At 35.7% G+C, this 21,314-nt stretch overlaps 1 protein-coding gene across 1 annotated transcript in view; it reads right to left on the reverse strand.

Moving 5' to 3' along the window:
• The window catches only part of RYR2 (ryanodine receptor 2), a 332,243-nt gene that overhangs the window by 266,330 nt on the left and 44,599 nt on the right, over positions 1–21,314 (reverse strand). The window contains exons 4-8 of the mRNA XM_068395937.1: positions 19,893–19,913; positions 12,879–12,893; positions 2,573–2,647; positions 1,738–1,816; positions 461–573 (exon numbers count right to left, since the gene is read on the reverse strand). Of these exons, the coding sequence (XP_068252038.1) occupies positions 461–573; positions 1,738–1,816; positions 2,573–2,647; positions 12,879–12,893; positions 19,893–19,913 (303 nt within the window). The remainder of the gene's footprint in view (positions 1–460; positions 574–1,737; positions 1,817–2,572; positions 2,648–12,878; positions 12,894–19,892; positions 19,914–21,314) is intronic.

The following is a 21,314-nucleotide window of genomic DNA, read 5'->3' on the forward strand; positions in this document are numbered from 1 at the left end:
TATATATTACAATGTACATAACCCTAAGAAAATACATACTTTTTAAAGCCCACAAAATGCTATGTACCTAAGGTAAACATTCCAGAATTTTGGTATAAAGTTAAAATTCATGTCATTTGTCAGTTCATAGTGCTGTTAACCTCTGAACTCTCACAGGGACTCTAAACACCTTCATTATGCAATTTGGACAGATCTCTTTTTTCTCTATTTTCTTTTCTTCTTAATTAGTAAATTTTTCAACTTCTAGTCCATTATTGAAATGAACACAAATTAGATTAGTCACATATCAATGTCACACTTTCAAGACCTTCAGTGTCTTGGTTTGCAAAATGGTATCAAATACCGGTTTAAACACCTTCAGCTATACTTTCGTGGAGGTGGAAATGCAAACCAGACTTTAGTATAAGTTGTTTTTTTTTCTGTAGAGGAAGGACTGTACAGATATTCTTACAGAACTTACCAAATATCTTTCTGAAGAGACACTGACTAAAATAAGATCATCTCCAACACGCACTTTTTCTCCTTCTGATCGTTGCTTGGAAGCAGGATGGATGGTCCACCAGCATGCCTCCCCTGTATCATTATTGAGTAACAGCAGAGAAAGAAATTAGAAAGAAAATGCCCAACATTATTGCCATTACTTTCACATTTATCTCAATCCTAAAGTTCTGACCCAGTTTTCAGTTGGGTAAACCAAGTGTCCGTGTGTTTTCAATAACTAGTGTTGGTCCTGTACCACCTTGTCAGAAACTCAGCTGGAAATAATACACATATGCAGAAGATAGCAAGACCTCTGGAACAGTGATTCCAGAGTTGAGTAAGGAGGCAGCTCTCTCTGTTGTCTAGGCAACCTGGCCCAGGCTGCTTTTGCTGCAGAGCTTCCCTGTCACCTTTGTTTCAAGTTCTGGGAAAGACATCAAAGAATATTCCGCCGAGAATTAGGACAAAGAAGTGGAGCAACCCATCACTAAGGCAAATAATAAGCATCTACAATATCGCTTAAAATAATATTTGAAAGATCTCCTAAATCCAAATTCAGTTATGTTCTTCCACTTCTACTGTTTGTGTCTCTAATTCCCCAGAATATTTATAAGTGTTAAAGTCACAAATTTTGTTCCCATGATAAACCTTGCTTTCAGATACACTTCTTGAATGAAAAGCACGCTTTTCAGAAAAGATCTTTTTGATCTTGAAACTGCTCAATTGTTGGTGTTATTACTGTTATTACTCCTAGCTAGAGCAAGGCTTTGAAAAACAAGCAAACTTATTTCTAAGTAAACAATTACACCAAACCGATGGCTTGTAAGAAGCTATATCAGTCGTAAAAATACAAATAAATCCAAGTCACCAGCAGTTTTAAAACTTTAACAGAATCTTTATTTAAAATAATACAAGTATAAAAAAAAAAAATCAGTAGACGGCTTATACAGGAATAACAACTTGGGAATAGTCCTTTACTTATATTCAATATTAGAAACCTATATTTAAATATTAATAATACACCTGCTTATATCTAAATATCAATATACCTGCTTATATCTCATAGAGAAGAAATTACATAATGTATTAGAAAATTTAAAGATAAGATACTACATGTGTAAACATGGAAATGTTTTGTTTCTCTAGTCCTTAAAATAGTCTTAATTTTTATGTTATTTATATGTATTTATAAGTCTTTATTCTGATTTTTAGACTGAAAATATTCTTCATTACATAGTCTTTTAAACTAGTGTTTACCTGTTGTGTCCTCTTGCAATCCTACATCAAATGCCAGCTTATCCATTGAAGATCGAGATGTAGAGAGGCAGCACAGATACTATCAAAAGAAAAAAGCATGCATTACTAGTTCTGCTCACGCCTAATAATCCACCGAAATATAAAAGCCATCAACCTACTAACACAGGACTAACTATTCTTAAATTATCCCCACTAGTTACTATCATGAACATATATGCTTGATAAACTGAATGGCACTCAAGGAGACTTGACAAAGTTATATGTTCTAAAATAACCTCTCAGTCTATCCAGGTTATCTTTCCACTGAGATGGGAATACTGAAAGTGGAAATAAAGGAGGTGGTTGCATCGAAACTGAGCTCCATGAAGCCTCACTTGTAGTTAAGGACTTTGGAACCTGTATAATTCATCAGGGAATTGAAGAGTAAGGCTTCTGTCCAAAATATGTGCAAGAATGGATTTCCTTTTCCACTCAGTCTTCAACATATGTTCAGGTTGCCAGCCAGATGCCAGCTGTGGATTCAGTCACTGCTTATGCAATATGCAATACCCAAGGGAAAAGAAATGAGAAATCACCAACTCAAAATAGACTGACAAACAGAGAACTCATCGTTATGGAGCCAGACTTAGTTTTAGCACTTACCCAGATATGACCTGCTTGGTTTCATATTTCCAAGCATCTACCCTTCACAAATGTTTCCAGTAACCATGGATAAAATGCCTCTTTGATATGAATAATTCTCCAGAGCTCAGTAAATGGCAATAGTCTGGGCACTTTCAAACATAACTTTCATGCAAAAAAGAAATCATTGCTGCTATCAACTCCTGTTACATACCATACCGCTGTAGGAATGGCGCAGCAGGATTGCATGCCCATAGAGTAGTGTTCGATGGCCGCCACCTTGTGCAGACTGAAAGATAAAGAGAAGTGATATACTGGTATGTTGTAATAAAATCAGGCCTTTTGAGAAAGAAAAAAGAAAAAAAGAAATATAAATCTCTGGACAATCTGTATTTGCCCTGTGACAGAGAAGTCTGTTTCTTCATAAACCGCTATTCAGGGATTAGTTCAAGAAGGTGGTTTTATGAATGTGTTCTTTTTAGTTTTGATTTCCCCTTAATATATTGACCTTCCAAGTCCAGATCTAAGGTAGAATTTGGACAGACAAATCTAGAAGCTACTGACTTTTTCTACTAGATGTGCACAATTCACTGATGAGGGGAAATAGTGTACTTTGTACTGTCACCCATTTGGTATAAAATATATGCTAGAAGCTTGAATCCTTCTTCCTTAGGCTGAAAGCAGGAGGCCTCTAGAGAAAAGCAGCTTTGATGCGTGTCACACTACCCTCTACACCCTTATGTATTGTTAAATCTCTCCATATTCACCCATTTTCCCTCAAAGTGATATACTTTTCTGTACAGCAGGTATGCCAAGGGAGTTTCTGGAGTACTGTCTCTGCTTTACCAGAAAGTATTAATGAAAAATCAACCACACTGAAGATCATCAACCTCCAGACTGCTTGCCCCACAGTGTTGAAATACTATCAGACAGAATTCTTTTATCTGCTAGGCCAGGTAATCGCTCAAAGACATCCAGGCTAACTCAACAGGATTTGAGGGTTCTGAAAATTCAGAAATCATGCCCAAGTAAATGTTCCTCTTGAGAAATGCAGCACAAATCTTGAGTGAAAGAAAATTAAAGTAATAAAATTCACTTTTATCCCGAGAAACTACAACCATTTTTTTCACAGTATTTTCATTATGGTGTCTATTTATCCATAATGTATAACCCCTCATGAAAGAATAAATAAATCTTGTTGAAGTATGAGCAACCTTTCAACTTCTGCTGAAGATTTATGAATTCCGTAGACTGAGACGCAGCTGACTGACCTTGGTCAGGAGCAGAGACAAGACATTGTCAAGAGAGTAAGTCCGTATTCCTCTGACAGAACATCTTGTGTAACATTACGCACATCACACGCTTCAATCAATATTGATAAATACCTATTTTTGAGTCTATAAATGTGACAACTCCATAAGCATCATTATTCTTTCATATAGGACTCCTAATTTAATTTCTTATATACAGCATTTATAGCCTTTTTTTAAATCACAGTAGATTGACTTTCTGTTTGACTGGAGCATCAGATTCATTACAGAATAAATTTGAAACAATCATGCTATATTATCTCTCTGGCAGCTTCATTTCAGTGCTGAAGATCAATTTAAATGAATGGCTATGGTGGCAACACACAATTATTTCCCCTCCTCTAGCATAATATTTGTTGATCTTTGACTTACTTGGTCAAGGGAAAAAAAAAAAAAAAGGAATAAGTGGTGAAAAAGCAAGCACTTCAAAAAATAAGAATTTTAGCACTTTTAAGAAACTGTCAGGAATTTCTAGCTTTTAGCACTTTTAAGAAACTATCAGGAATTTCTAGCTTTTATCATGACGGACACAAGGTATATTTTTACTTTCAACAAACTGTGTAGCAGTCAAAATGAAGGGAGGCACATTCAATAACCTTTCTGGAAGACTGAATGACATGAATTTTTATTAAGAAAGAATAAAAGTCATGGTCTTTGTCACAGACACAGTCTTGACAGTAAGACATGAAGATTTAGCTTTGAACTACCATTACTACCACTACTTTTTCCAAGGCACATGGAAAGAACAAGACATTTGATAATGCCAGGCCCATTGTGCAAAAGATGAATGCTGAAAGTCCGCTGCTCACCACATTGGGGAAGAGGGGAAAAACAGCTGTGAACTTATGCCTTACCAACATTTCAGATTTGCCCTGAAGCTTTATCAACAGCAGGCATAGTTACCCAACCAACAAAGTCACTAACATGGACAAAAGTTTGAAATTTCACTGATATTTTTATCAAAATTATTCTATGTTACTAGCCATAAATTTTATATCTAACACATAGATTTGGTTGTACAAAATATGAGAGGAGTAGTGCGATCAACAAAATCACAGCTATGTTAGCTTGTCCTTGTTTTGGCTATATGGATTTGTCTGTCTAGCACCTATTTTGTTAAATGCCCGTTTGTAGCCAAACAGGAGAAAGGTTGGCTCAAAAAAAATTTGATCACTGTTGTGCAAAATGGGGGAGTGGGTTTTTAGATCATTTTTCCAAGGGGGATTAAAGTAATTCTTTTTATCAAAAATTATTTTGTCCACTAAAAAAAAGCAAGCAAGATTGCTATTTATGTTTCTTAGACAGAAAACAAAGAGTTGCAAAAAACATTTTAAGCATTTCCCACTTAAAGGGTTTCTGAGTGGCAATTATAACCAAGACATCCACATGGAGGCAAAGTGAAAAGATGAAACAGAAAAATACAGGAGACACTGGAAGAGAAAGCTGGTACTACGAAACTGCCTTCCATACCCTGCCTTCCAGGGTATGTACATACCTATAAGTTAATTTCCTACTTTAAAGGCTCATTTCATAACTAAATACTCAGCATTTATCTTTATGCCAGAAACTGCATAGTAAGTAGCTGTTGGGCCATGATTGTCTACTGAAAGAGTCTTTGATTTTCAAAATAATCTACCATTCCTACCTAGAATGCTGCAGAGAACTGTACATTTTCCACATGTAAAAAAAAATTAAAATAAAATAAATTTAAAAGTTAAAAATTGGACTTTTATGGCAAAGATGCAACTTTCCAAGACGAGGTGCGCCACTGAAGTTTTATCAAGTTATATTGATAGTAATATTCAAATAGTAATATTTCAGAAGACACTACAAGTAAGGCTTAGAAGTCAGAATCCTGACTAATTCAATCCATAATTAACAGATTTTTGCACAAATATATGAAAGGTATTATAATGCAAGCAAGTTTCTAACAACCGCATTATTTATCGTGAGCTTTATTTGCTTTATGTTTTTAATTTCAAATTTTCAGAGTAATTTCTAAGTTGCACAATACGTTCCCTGAACAAAACCAGGCTGGAGAAATATACATTTGTGTTCAAAGAAGAATTTATCCATTGAAGTTCTACAAGCTCAGCCATTCAGGAGTATCAATTATATGAACGTAAAATTCTTCTCCTCATTTTATCCTCCAAGAATTTGGGATTTAGAATAAGACTTGAAAAGCCTTCAGAACTGGTAAACACTACAGTCAATAAATTGAGATTGAAAGCATATACAGCAAATCCACACTGCTTGTGAAAACTTCATATAAACTGCCCATCTTTAGTCTAATATTTCTGCAGCTGGAATACAAGATTAATTTGGAGTCATCTCATTATCCAAAAGCCATTGTCAAAGCAAAGGCAATTTAGAATACAACAACAACAATCAGAGCTGAAGAAATTAGCATTCAAAATACATAAACAGCTTTCAAGTTCAATGCATTGTTAGGCCAGGCAATGAGAATAGACTACTAAGATCTGAGATGCTTAATCTGATGTAGAGTGTTATCTTGACACAAAAATAAGAAGAAAAATACGTTAAAATTGGGAAATATTTTTTCCTTGTTTTCTTAAAAGAAATAGGATTAAAACGCCAAAAAGAACTTTAAAATTACAACCTTCAAACTATCTAGTAAAATGCACAAATGGTGGAATCAGCATCACACAAAACATTTATCATTAGATTGAACAAAAGTGTATATATTTTACTGCAAATACCAATCCGACAGTAAGATATGTTATATATGACCCAACAAACTCTTTATATCTGTACAATTTTCTGTATACACATCTGCTATATGTACAGACATGCAATCACCTCACATTAAAACAAATATTTCATTGACGTTAATTCAGACAGTAGCAGTTGCATCGCTGTGCCTATGGCTGCATTGCTACACTTAAGGCCATACATGAGAAGCTGCAGGAAATTAATCATGGTGACATTGAACAAGTATTTTGGAGCTACTTGTTCTTCTGGGAACTTCACTTACAATGAGAATTTTTAGAGACTAGTGAATACCCAGTGGCATCCAAGGAGATTTTTAGTCAAATAGCCATTACCTTTCCATTCTTTTGAAGAGAACAGACTTATTTCTACTGGAGAAAACATTTCTTAGACCAACGAGTGCTCTACTGCAAGCAAATGCTGACATTTCTTTGCTGACTTTTCTTCACAGGTCTACACAATCTCCAAATGTATGAAAACGGAAAATGCTACGAGCTTCAGGGAGGTACCAGAAAAAGACAAACATGTGAAAGCATGTAACCAAACAGGATAGTTATTTCAGTGTTTTGTGCGTGTACAGACAAAGCTTTCGTAACATTGTCATTATTCAGAAATCTAATGCCTGAGAAAGCCCAAGAGCAACTGCATTTAGCACGTGGCTATTCAGACAATTCTAGTCACCCACGAAAGCAATTTAAAAATACTGAATGTGTTACGAGAACACAGGAACTGAAGCACACTCTCTAGAAAATCACACAAGATAACACAGTGAGTTTTTAAGAATGTTGTAATGGCATTTCCTGCCTCATTCCATGATGAATTCATAACAGCAGAATGGAATTAGTGGCACATGCTATAGGGAAGATGACAGTACAAAGACTAGATTGTAAGGAAGTATAGTTTTGATGGACTTAAAAAATAAAAAAAAAAAATCAAGTGAAACAATAAGCTACAAGACGTCAGTAGTAAATCCTTCAAAAATGCAATCCATATAATTTAGAGTAATGGTACATTACAACCTAATTGCAACCAGCTGCTTAGCCTGGTATTTCCTCTGTGCCCCAGACCCAGCCACAGGAAACACCAGCCCAAACGGTCTAGATGGAACTTAGAACCACGCAATATTGCTCCGAATGGGTTTCTAAAAAAATACTACACAACTATTTTCATGGCACTGAAAATTTTTAACATGCGAGAGAAGCTGTACAGTAAAAGAAGAAATGTGCTCCCTGATTTTCTTCATAAATGTCTTCCAAGGCACATATTGCAAGAAAACGTTAAAAGTTTCAAATACGACTTTTAGTGGCTATTTCATATGCACACTCGAGTAAAATAATGTACTTTAAAGCACTGAGTACTTACACGTCATTAAAATGGAGCAAGCCTCTGAAACAAAGCCTAAGTTAACACTTTATTGCCAAAGCCAACTGAGAAATCAATGCTTACTGAATTGTTGTCAGAGACTTAAAATGCTAATAGCAGCTTAAAACTGCAACATTTAATAATGGAACAGTGATTTCAAAACACACCAGCTTGGTATTTAAAATAAAAATATTGCTGACTTTCATATTTAAACATCAATGTGACACATGTGGATTAGGTGAAAAGCTAATTGTTTCTATTAATGACAGCTATCTTACACTTAAAATAGATGCTGGAAACAACAGCAAACAGAGGACACCTATACTTCCATAAAAACACTTTCAAACATAAATGTGAAACCATTATTTTCTCCATCATGAGTGTGTTCTAAGCTTCATGAAGCTCTGTAGTTTATTTCTAACACTTATACTGTTAGAAAACTACAGAATGAGGAAAAAAAAATCCTATCTCTAAATCTAGACATCTACTTAGTTCAAATGTATAAGAAGTAGTATATAATTAAACACACAACATCCTACAGTTACCTGTTTGGAGTCCTTTTAAATTAAAAACCGTCACCACCACAAAAATAAACCAAGCAGGAAATTGCACCCACCAGTGATGGAACCGTCTCAAAGTCCCTTCCCTGGAACTCATGCTGGGGCTGTCAAATTTCCCATTCAGGAGCAGCCATTACATTCTGAAATTGTGTTTTGATCCATTAGAAAGAGAAATCAAATAGGAAACATGGGTCTGATCACAAGCATTGGCTTGAAAAAAATCAACTATCATGCATTCTGAGTAAAAGTATATTTAGGCCCTGAACTATGCTGTTCCCAGTCAGAAACCACCTGTGTCAAGACCAGAAATGTAAAGCTGTTGGCGTCATTGCCTTTTTCCAAGAGGCTGATGAAAGTTTTTAAACCAGCAGGCTAATACAAATATTTAACCCAAACTGGTGCTTTAGAAAGAAAACTGTGAGTGCACAGCTAGGAACTTGTGCTTTGTTTATATGTAATTCTTTAGAGCCTCCTGCATTTAACCAAATTAAAGGCTCCCATTTAGTAATCTGCAAGACAGAAAGAAAAGTACTGAAAGGATGTGAAATAAACATAGAACTTGAAAGCTTTTGAGTCCTCAATCATGAGAAGGAAAACTCCATGATGGCAGAATTAGCAATGAAGTGAAAGAAACCGGAAAAAGACTAAAAGGAACTGGGAGGAACAGGAGAGAAGGATGTCCCACAGTCTAAAACCATCTCACTATGGTTCTACACATGAATATTTGCACAATGCTACAACCATTTCTGTAGATGAGAGGATGCTCAAAATGACATTGCCATAGCAATGTAAAAACTACTCATCTATTCACTTCATTATTATTATGCAATCTTTTAATCTGTTCTAGATCAATGCTGATGGAGGACAGTATTTATCTAAAACCAGCAGTGATGATGCAATCCTATAAATTGACAAGAATTGGAGACCACCACAGGTAAGTGTTCAATGAGACCTCTTACTCCTCACAATTATATCACTGTCTAAATTCTTTCACGCTGAACACTTCAAGTGACTAATGAGAGCTTCTTTCTAATACTAGGCAACAGCCAGCTGGAAAACAGAGGAAGGCTCGTTCTCTCAATACCAGCATGATCAGTAACAGCTTATGAAAACCTAAAAGAATTTCTTGACGACAAAACACAAACTCAGATTCATTTAGCCTAAGGCAACTAAACAGCCAGTGGAGAGAAAAAGGCACTTCTGGACAGTAATTCAGCCCACCTAAAATCTGACCAGCTCTTTGATGATACCTATGTTTCTGCTTGTGGTTACACAGGGAGCTTAGGATATCCACAGCTGTAACTCAGGCAGTTCAGTTTTGTGGCATGAATGCCGGCCAAAGAGTCCAGAAAACCCCAAGCAGTGGTGAAAACAGAATGTGCGGAAACAGGCTGAGTCACTGCAGAACTTGTGAAGTAACTCTGGAACAGAGCTAGAAGGCTTGTGAGACAAGATTAGTCAGGCAAAACTAAACAATTCACTCTTGGAATAGCAACACTGGGAAATTACATCTCCAGCAGCATCAGAGAACTTGAAAACGCTGCAAGCAGTAAAGACAACAAACAAAGCTACAGAGAGCGAGCCAAGCAGTTTTACATGTTCTTCTTCCTCACAGAAGTATCTATTTTCTTTAAAAATCTTGACACAAAAAAAGACAGAATTTTTTTTCCAAAGTAACAGCATCCAGGCTCAGAAGCCTTAAATTCTTCTACCAAAAACCAAAACTGTTAATGAGACTCTTCTGCATTTACTATGCTCTTGGGCTCCCATTTCCAGTGGTTGGCACCAAACCCACAGCATTTAGTTGCTTAGAATTTAAAAATGCAAAGTAAATCAATTCACTGACATGCAGCATTGTGGTAATATAGTCTTTCACCCTGATTGTATCAAATAACAGCAACACCATAGGGCAAATTCAAACCAGTCTAAAACCTCTTTGTTTGTCTCACTGTAGCTTATACACCACGTTACAATGGAATAACAGGAAGTTGAACCTATAAAGACATTATATATGTTCTACATATTCTAGTCTTTACACCATACATTTAAATCACTATTTAGTCAATTAACTTTTATTCATGGAATTCAGTACAAAACAGCAAGTGCTGCAAAAATTCAGGTATGGAGATTAGTAGGACTGATGACTCTGCTGGTACCTACTCTTAGATAATGATGCCCACTGTGACAAAAAAAAAAAAAAAAGAAAAAAAAAGAAACAAAAGAAACTTCTTGCATTGATGTGATCAGCATTTACCTTCTATTGCTAGCCGGTCGAGGGAGGTGATTGTCCCGCTCTACTCCGCACTGGTGCGACCTCACCTTGAGAACTGTGTGCAGTTTTGTGCACCACAGTATAAAAAGGATATGAAGATACTAGAGAGTGTCCAGAGGACAGCCACAAAGATGGTGAAGGGTTTAGAAGGGAAGCCGTACGAGGAGCGGCTGAAGTCACTAGGTCTGTTCAGCTTGGAGAAGACTGAGGGGAGACCTCATTGTGGTCTATAACTTCCTCGTAAGGGGAAGCGGAGGAGTAGGCGTTGACCTCTTCACCCTGGCGACCAGTGACAGAACTCGAGGGAATGGCAGGAACATATGCCGGGGGAGGTTTAGGTTGGATATTAGAAAAAGGTTCTTCACCCAGAGGGTGGTGGAACACTGGAACAGGCTCCCCAGGGAAGTAGTCATGGCACCAAGCCTGACAGCATTCAAGAAGCATTTGGACAATGCCCTCAGACACATGGTGTGAATACTGGGGTTGTCCTGTGCTGGGACAGGAGTTGGACTCTATGATCCTTGTGGGTCCCTTCCAACTCAGGACATTCTATGATTCTATTTTATGTGTCATGCCAAGCCAAAGAACAGAAAAAAAAAAGCGGTTAGCTAAACTATAGGTTTCCTAAGGATGTCTTGCTTTAAAAGCTGTATTACAATATGTAAATATGCTTTATATAAATATCACATAAAAATATCAACCTGAATAAATCAACTGGCCAATAAAATCATAAGCATGTCTTATTCAGTTAAGAACAGAGGTATTTTACTATCTATATTAAAAAGATTGGAACCATTGGTAATGATGATAAGCATTTGTGCCAGCACCATGCTAAATGATCCCAATTTTGTTAATATTGACCTGTCCGAAGGCAGAATAAACAGCCACATAATTAGAAACACTTCAAATATACCTCGTGATTAATATTTCCAACACTACATTTATGTTATCACTTTCCCAGCAATGGGAAACTTCACATCAATGAAAAGCAGATACAGTGGTGAAAATGAATCAAAAATAAATAATATTGATCATCTGTTTCCAGCCTTCTATGTAAAACAAACATTTATATTTATGGCTGAGGCAATACTTCCATTAAAAAAATCCCACTTTCAAGCACTTTCAGCGGTTTGGAAAAAAATTGCCCAAGAGGATAAAATTTATTGATTTCTCCGTTAGCCTAGTGAAGATGTCTCTTCCCCTGTACTCCTCCTCTTTCACTGCACAGGAGATAGAATGTATTAATAAAAATCTTCCTGGTTATTTTAGAGCTAAATAAGTGGAGGAGGGAAGCATTTTTCACAGGTTAGAGATTGTGCCTAAGCTTTTTCTGTTGCTGTATGATACAAGGAATGTGAATCATTCTTGTCACTTGAGAAAGAAACTCGCAGATAAAGAATAAGACAGACACCCAAGTGGGAAGAAAAGATGGATCAGCAGAGGAGTCATGCTAAGAAAATTTCTCTGACATCATTAAACCCAGCCCTTAAAATAGCACTGTTTATCTAACCCAGAATTCCTCCCTTTTGGAGAGTGACAATGAAGCAAGACCATACCATAGAACAGCGAACTCTTAAGGGATGAAAATCAGTAAACAAATCATTTGACAATATGAACTGGGAATATACGTTGATAATTAAAGGAAAAAGTAGAACACAGATAACCAACACATCTTGGCTAAAATCACAGCCAATTATTCGAATGTTGTTATTCAAAATGTTTGGAGGTTCACTAAGTGCCTTGTTGTAGTCTTAATAAACTTTTAAAAATTTTTTTAAAAAGCACCAAGAAGCAGAGCTCCTGCACTTGCTTACTGACGTGAGGCAGTGAAGGGTCAGTGACCCCCAGTCACCCCACTGAGACGCCATACTGTCACAACAGCATTTTTGCAACAGAAGAAACAGTGTACTCTCCCCGTTTTCCAAAATCCCCTAATGTTTTACTGTGACTTTTGTTATTTATTCATTGTCTCAAGATTTCTTGTTTACCCGATAGTGTTGCATTCTCACTGAAATGATAAGGATGAATTGAGAATTAGAGAAGCCAGCCCAGAGTCCTCTTTCCACAAAGGTGCCTGCCTTTCATCCTTCATGATCTAAGTAAACCATAATCCCAACACAAACTAGAGTCACTGTGGTTTCTAAAACCAAATTTTTACAAAGTTAAGTATGTGCTATTTTAGTGAAGGCAAGTTTGATGCTAATGTTAAAAATAAAGAAAAAGAATGAATTAAATTAAATCGTAGGATTCACAGAAAATATCGTACTAAATGTTTAACTTGCTTACCTTCATCATAAATTTCTGTAGAGCCATGAGAAGGGAAAAAAAAGAGAAAATGTAAAATGAATATTTGCCTTCTGGTGCTTAAGAATGGGATTTGCTTTCCCTGAAAAAGTTAGTGGGATACACAGAACTACAAACCACATTTAAAAAGAACATTTATCATTGCAATTAGTGTAATTATAGCTCGTGCTAGAAAGCAAAACAGCTGCTCAGAACAAGGCTTCACCATTTTTTTATGCAACGGTTTTCTCAGATTTTTTTAACTTTAAATAATATAGCACATTAAATACTTATTGCTTAAAGATAAAACACAGTACAAATAAAACAGGCACCATGCCTGATCATCTTAAACAACTTGCTCTGCAAATAGTTTCCAACTAAGTACAATGCGAGCTGTAAGTCCTGCATTCAAAGTGCAGTGCCAGAGAGCAACACCACTATTGTAGTAACGTATCACATGTGAATGCACAATAAATTAAGAAAATTAAACATTACTAACATTTCATGCACTGATTAAAAAAAATTCAGTGCCACATGACTGATGTCAGAAGATTATGGAAATTTTTTAGTTAATTTTCATGGAGGTGCTCAAGAATAAAAGGAAAGTGATATGCTGTTACATGCAGTGATTTGGTTTTCTTTGCAAGACTTCTATGGCCACCTTTTCCTCTTTTGATGTCACCAGTTCATGTTTTGATATCACAAACTTTGAAGCCGAGAACTGAAGTTTGGCAGCAAATCTCTATCCCACATGAAAAGAGAGTCTAACTGGAGAACTTCCAAAGCAAGACTGGTGCTTTCATTCCATACATGTTTTTAAAACAGAAGTATCTGTTCTCAAAGACGTACAAGATGTTCTAGCTACTAAAAAAAAACAAAACAAAACCACCAAAACAAACAAACAAAAATAAAAAGTATAATCTAATGATCTCAAAATGTTCACAGACTTCTCTCCTTAAAAGTCTTCTAGGTCTGTTTGGTAGTTAGATATTTGGAAAAAAATTGACCAAAACTAAAGATCATGCACCCTGTTCACCAACCCATAAAGCAAGGATTTAAAATACAGTATGATCATTTTGGCACTGTTATTCACATCCCATTTCTTGTCACGTCAATATTTTGTTTGTTTTTAACTAACCAGAAGTCTTTGCTGAGCTGTCTGCAGTGGGGTGTGTGGGTAAATTCATTAATATAGACACAAGTTAATTACATGATTAATTCTAATATAACCTTTCCTATATTTGTCAATAACAAATTTCATTTGCCATCATGCCATCAGTTTATCAAGGAGATTAGATCAATCAAAGACCTCAGTCTCTTCAGCTGTCATTCATCTATGAAATTTTATTCCAAGAACTACTCAACTCTACTGCTTTTTCCATATTACAAGTACATTAGACAACAGTCTTTTTGTGAAACCTTCTGGTTCTCTTTTTGATAATTTATTTTAACTGTTTGATTGTAATCTCTTAACTAGCTTCAAATTAAAGTGAGTAGTTCATATTTTCTCTTGATTATTAAAATGATACAGCAGCTTCTTGTGCTGGATTTTTTGGAAGACCAGATTTAACAATTTATCCTCTTCAGCTGACATATTAAATGAACTGTAACAAATGAGAAAGAAACAATTATCATCTGTCATATCATGTTCTTTAGAGTTACTCTGGGTCCTTAATAATTTTGAAGATGATTTACACGTCATTCTTAGAGACAGAATGTGCCATGAACAGTCCCCCTCAAGCTAGCAAACCTGAAAGACAACAGTGGGTGAGGGAAGTCTGAACTCATACATCCACCTACTGCTTCAAAACCACCAGGGGAAGAAATACTCTGAAAGTTTATTGTTGTAAAAATGCTTTCTCTTCATGGCAAACACTTAAATGCACATTATGTCCACGAATGTGAAGAGAAAGGCCCTGTGAAACTTCAGGCTAAGCCTGAGAAGTTACCTGCCATGAACTATGATGGCCTCAGCTGCCCAGCTACCGGCAAATGGACAGGGTTCCAGGTACTCCCGTCACACCCTTCTGCAAGAACTTTCTCCAAGGTTTTTAGACTAAATTCCTTCTTAACTAGAGGAGAACGCTTACTTTGAAAAAGATTAACTTTCAGCTTGGAAAACGAACAAACAAAAAACCCTGAAGCAAAAAAAAAACAAAAAACAGAAATTATACACTTCAGGTATACACAAGAAATTTCTCCAACTCATCCTCTGTAGAGGGAAGAACTTTCTGCTCCTTCACACTTACTCTCTGTGTCTCAGAACAACAGTGCACATGAGTTTCTGGACTAACATTAGCAATTTAGAATGTATATTTGAAAATTAAACAGACAGAAATTTCAAGTTACACGTCTGTTCTTAATGTCATTCTAACATCCATTGCTCTTGAAAGGTATTGTTTGCCAAACACTAACACCAAAGTGTTAAAGTGATAAAAAGACAGACCAATACAATCACTAAGCACAACAAATAATTGTTGAACACTTCAACACTAACTCAGCTAAAAGTAAAAGAAGAGATGAAATTGTTATGATGTTATTTTAGTTATACGCAATTCTCCTACTCCATCAGTAGAGTTACGCTGATGATAGTAGAGTGTAATTCTTATTATTCTTGTAGTATTGTATTTGCTTATATAGAAATATCCGATCTTTACACTAACCTAATCAAGAAGTATTGAAAACAAGTAAACTGAAAGTAGACAGTTTGCTGCAATTCACCATAATGACTATTGATACACAGAACACAGCTTGAAGTTCTCAGACCTATAATATGGACCGAAGGAGAAATACCAAAGGAACACTAGTATACAGGTGGGAAGGCTACTATTCTATCGAAATAAGTTTCAGTCAAATTTGCATACAGATTTCTTCCAGAAAGAAAAAGTGTACTTAGAAAATGTTTGTATTACTTTCTCTTGATGATGTGAATTAGACTTTGGCTGCAATTAGCATCCCGTGCAATATACAGTACACTAAGGATGGAACTGCAGATGTGGTTGAAACTACAGCCATAGGTGCGGCATTTCAAGCAGTATTTCCATAGTCGCTCCACTTCAATATGTCTGTTCATTTTAACGTTACACAGTGCTATCTCCTCCCATTTTCCATCAAGATCTTTATGAGAATAAGTGAGTGATCCTATGTTAACACTGCTGATAGTACTTTGAGTCATCTCTGCAGTCTATGTTATATTCAAAATTTGAATGCAAATTCTTTAAACTGGGGGATCAGTTTAAAGAATTTAAAGAATTTAAATTTTAAAGAATTTTGTGCACAAAATACTTTTGTGCACAATTAGCATATTTTCCCACCACAGTAATCTGAAAAAAAAAATGTGTATTTAAGTAAATGAACTTAGTGTGAATAAAAAATTCTCAAAAAAAAAAATCAAGTCCTTAGATAATTTAATAATTGAAAATCACACTGGTTCACTCATTATAAAGCATGGGTGTGCAATTAATTACTTTAATGGCATTGAAGACATATTACTGCAACCACTTGTCTTGATGAAGCTTTGTTTTGTGGCTCACTCCAAACTCCATAACAATCCTAGATTGTTTCCTCTAGTCAAAATCCACTTGTTATATTTATCCAGTCCACACTATCGTCAAAATCAGAACTTATTCACTTCTTCTCAACTCAGAAGTCTCTGTAATGAAAGAAATTCTTTTGAAAAGTGTCTAAAGTATGTGTCCTTACTCTGCAAGTTTATTTTCTCCAAAGAAACTGAAAATTAGTTTTACTAGTGGCATAAAACTGAGCTAACACAATAACTATTTGAGGGGAAGAGAAAAAGATTTATCATTACCTTCAGCAGAAGAGGTTCCTCTGTCTATTTAAAAGTTGCAGACAATCCTACAGTCTTATAGTTAGCACAGCTCTGCCATTAGCCAGTGTAAGGACAAAAATCCTTGTCCCTTGCACTCTAAATTTAAGAGCCAATGTACTTGGTTTCCCTTAATGTAAGAAGCTCTTCAGAGCAACCTGTCTTAAAAATAATCATTCCTGATGGCTCTTAATGCCAAATTTTCAAAATAATTCACCAACCATATGTGGGCAAATGTGTAAAAAAGGCCACGTTTTGGAAACCATAGGTGCCCTAGAAAATTCCTTCTCCTTACACTGAATTCTGTTACAGTGCTAAGAAGTTGTTTTCAAAGTCAAGACAGACATTCAGGTGCTTTTATGAGAACAGAAGTCCTTTAATCAAACCCTTAAAGTATACAACATCCACCTTGAAATCTCAAATTTGCAAACAAACACCATAGTTGCTAATTCACAGCAACAGACACTTTAAAATTATTTCCTTAATTTCATAAATATATTAAAAGAGAAAAAAAAAAGACAGGCAGATTGAAAGAATTTCCTTTCACTATGCATTATTCAACTTCAGCGTATTTCATTACTGTTATTTTCTCTGTATATTCAGTGTCTTCTAACTTTCATTTGAAATTTAGTAAATCCCTCTGATCAAATGTTGGGGTTTTCCCCCCTTGGTAGTTTAATTAAAAGCAGAAAAGCCATTTTCAAATATGAAATGGGGGCCAGAATGGAAAAGGTAAGCCTTACTTCCATTAGTTTTTACATTCGGCAAGACGTCTTTAATCTGATTCTGCACTGAAGCAGACCTACAAGCCCTCACAGTCACACCTGCTGAGAGACAAAAGGAAAAAGCCAAAGGTTCAAGGAATATCTTATGCCCACTGAATTCTCACCTAACTTCAACTGCCAGCACGCACCTTACAGTATAATAAAGATTTCATAATGAAATCACCAGAGGAATGATAGTGATTCAACAGGAGAAGCACAACAGAACTGGAGTAATTCCTTCCAAAATTTTCATTAGCACACTTTATAGGCTAGAACAGCTCAGAAGTGGATGACTTCAGCTTATCCTTTGAATGGCATGAAACTGCTTGCAGCAAAGTTCAGTTACCAGTTTGGCCATTAATTTGACATGAAGTTTGTCTAACTCAAGGTCTGGGCTTGGGCTTCAAGGTGTTCACTGATACATAGACATAACTGAACACACTTGCATTAATCTTGTGTGTTCTACATTGGAAAATGGCTTATGAAGAAATATATGTGTTAGAATGAGGTGCCTTGCCTCAGTGACCATGCAGCTGTGCAACAGCCAGGCTTCTGCTGCATTAAGACAGTATGTACAACTGCAGTCCACCCACAAGACCTCTGGTAAAACTCTAAAATTATAGAAGGGGTTAAAGGCTGCTTTACAAGGTAAACTGGGGCCTATCTGAGATAGAATCATTTCATATTTGAAGTAAAGCCAGCACCCACTCCATCCCCATCCATGAGGGGATTGTCTGGATTACAGAATTGGAGAGTCGTCTGGACTACAGAATTGGTCTATTAGGAAAAGTCTTTAGCCGATGTAACTCAGAATGAAACATATAGCTCTGCTGTCATGGGAACTATTTCTTTTTTTAATGGTTTACGGACACATTTCTGTGAAGCAGTCTTTCCAAAGTGTACGATTTTGATGTTACTAAATTCTAATATTTTTAAAAAAAAAGGCAGATCTGGTGACTTGTATTTATGCAGGTAATACTATATTTTCCAAGAACACAATCTTTGAATACTTCAGTCAAAAACAAGCCATGTCAGAGTGTAACCAGTAAACTTCTGGCTTACAATTTTTCATGCATCTTGAAGTATGAGGCCAGGTGCCTGTATACTACTGAACTTCCCTTTTATTGCTGCTTTTCTCTTTATAGCAAAATTCTTCACAGGAATAAAAACACAGAATCTAAAGATTTAGAAACAAGCCCTCTCACTTATAACTAAAAAGGTAAACAAAATGAGAAGACAACCTGATCATCATTATGGCTTAAAAACATTCCAAATCAATCCATATAAAAATTTGCTGGTTGTCACAAATATCAGATTCACAGAATATGGATAATGCTGTCATACTGATACAATTAGCTAAAATTAATACTTAACTACAGTTACTGTTTAATAAATATTACAAACACCTACATGTATATGTCACATGACACAGATAGTTGGGAATACAAGAGTAGAAAGGGTGCTGAAAAGCCTAAGCCACCATTTAAACTATGTACTTACCTACAGGAGTCTGAAGTAAGCTATAACTTGAGTCACTACTTACTATAAACATGTAATAATCACAGATTAAAATTCTGTAATGTCTGGCTGAAATAAAGTGAGACCAGTGCTCTTGCTATGTTATTGGCCATACGTCAAAGGATGTCTGAGGTTGTTTCTGGTCATGTGCAACTCAAATAAAGTATTAAGAAATCAAGGAGGCCTATTATGGTCCAAGCTTTCAGAGAGGCTTCTAACATTTTAAATGTGAACAAACAATTCTACACACATTTTTATGACCACTAACTCATACATATGCAGATGTTAGAGATTACATTGGAGAAAAACATACGTAAATACGTCCCATATAGGGGAGTTATATCAGATGCCCAAACAAATATGCATGGTATACACAGACACATTAGGAAAGGCCTTAACAACACATTCAGCAGAGAACAGTACTTTGACTTTATTTATTTGCTAAGATCTATGAAAGATTTTTTTATTCTGTAGCAGCTGTTCTCCATCATTAAATATTTCATATATATTATTTGCAGCTAGATGCAGTGTCACACATTATTTATCAGTATTAATTATCTTACTGTCATGCATTTTAGGATCACAGTGTCTATACTGGAGAAGACAGGGTGGGTTACAGAATGGAGTTATAACATTAGACAGCAAGGCTCAAAACTGACAGGCAATAGTCGTACGTTTATATTACACAATGCTACGATCAAATTAAAAGAGAGAAAAGTCATTGTGGTAGCACAAAATTTGGTATGACAATTCAGGAATGACCAGATCCTACATGACCATGTATTCACCTCTTTTTTTTGAGCCATGCAATTTGAAGGGTCATGAACACAGAGGGTGTCAGACAGGTTAGACTCAGTGGCAACATGAAACATTGGGATCAAGTGAATAAAAGACAGAATCACATACCCATTTTTCCACATCAACTAGCTGTAGAAAGAAAAAGCAAGAAATCAGTAAATCTCTTTCCTTAAATACAGCATATCAAAGTCTATTTTGAAGTTAACTTTTCACAGTTTCAGAAATGTATCTAGCATGAAAGAAAATGTATGAGTAGAAGCTATTCTCCTGGCATCTCCTCTTTAAAATGCCAATATTTCACTTTTTGTCTTTATTTAATGGGAAACACTTCAAGTTCTGGAAGCCTAAAATGTCCATCTAAATATCAGATAATAGGCAGCAAATGAAGACTGATGCTGAATTAATTCAACATTGTATTCAGTACCAACCAGTCAAAAATACAGAACACAGTTTTCCACAAAACTTTTTCTCTTGAGTAAAGCTCTGTCATAAGTGAACATTATTCACTTGAAAAGGTTTAGTGGGTGCTATTCAAGGTTTGCCATTTTAATGAATGCATAAATATGAATGGTAAAAGTAGGGGGTAACTGTCAAACCCTGACCCTACAACCTTCAGCATAAGAGAGAACTCTAACACCAAAAGGTCATTCATTTTTCCTATGGGGAATGAGAGAGAATCACTCTGAAAGCTTAAGGTTTTATATTAACTGTTTCAAGGTTCATTAAGGAAACAGATTTTAAATTACTCTAAAAAGTCTTTGGACCATCTTATAGTCTCAGAAAGGATTGAGAATATTTACTAGAACATATTTCAGCTACTAGAAAGATTAGTATGGCACTAACTATTAAAAACTTAGTTGGCACCAACAGTAGTATATCTGAAGCAGATTTATCTCTGGACTTCGAACAGAAAACACTGCAGCATATCAAGCCTTCTGTGGTTTACTGCAGATACACATTGACCTTTTGTTAGCAGATGTCACTTACAAGTTTAGCAATAATTTAAGATAGCTTAGTGCAAACCATGAGCAATTTTCAAAACAAGCAGTATTTGGATTCCAGCTTACTTGTGAAATTACTGTAATAAAAGGCAATGTATTTAGTTCTTGTCCTACAGAAAGTTTTATTCAAAGTAAATTTTCTCACTTTTTTTAATATACATTTCAATTAAAATGGAGTTCTATATTTTCAATATTGTTCAGTCCTGCTAGCACACAAAGGTTAGGAAACATCATCTGACCTGCCAACTAATTAACATGATAACAAATGCTTGTAAGTTTAATTTGACAATTCCTACCTCTCTCCTGAGATTTGGACAGCATTTAAATTTATACTAGAATTTCTGTGATTTGCCTCTATTTTATTTGTTTATATAATCTTTACTGTGACTTTTGTTATCAAGCGCAGTTGCAGAAATCCTTCCTAAAAAAAACCACCTAGTGTTCTAAAATAGATGCAGTATAAGAAAAGACACAATAAGATGTTGATAAGTTAGGAAAACAGACTATGGTTTAAACCTAAATGCAAACA

The sequence above is a fragment of the Nyctibius grandis genome, chromosome 1, assembly GCF_013368605.1.
Source record: "Nyctibius grandis isolate bNycGra1 chromosome 1, bNycGra1.pri, whole genome shotgun sequence".
Taxonomy (NCBI): Eukaryota; Metazoa; Chordata; class Aves; order Nyctibiiformes; family Nyctibiidae; genus Nyctibius; species Nyctibius grandis.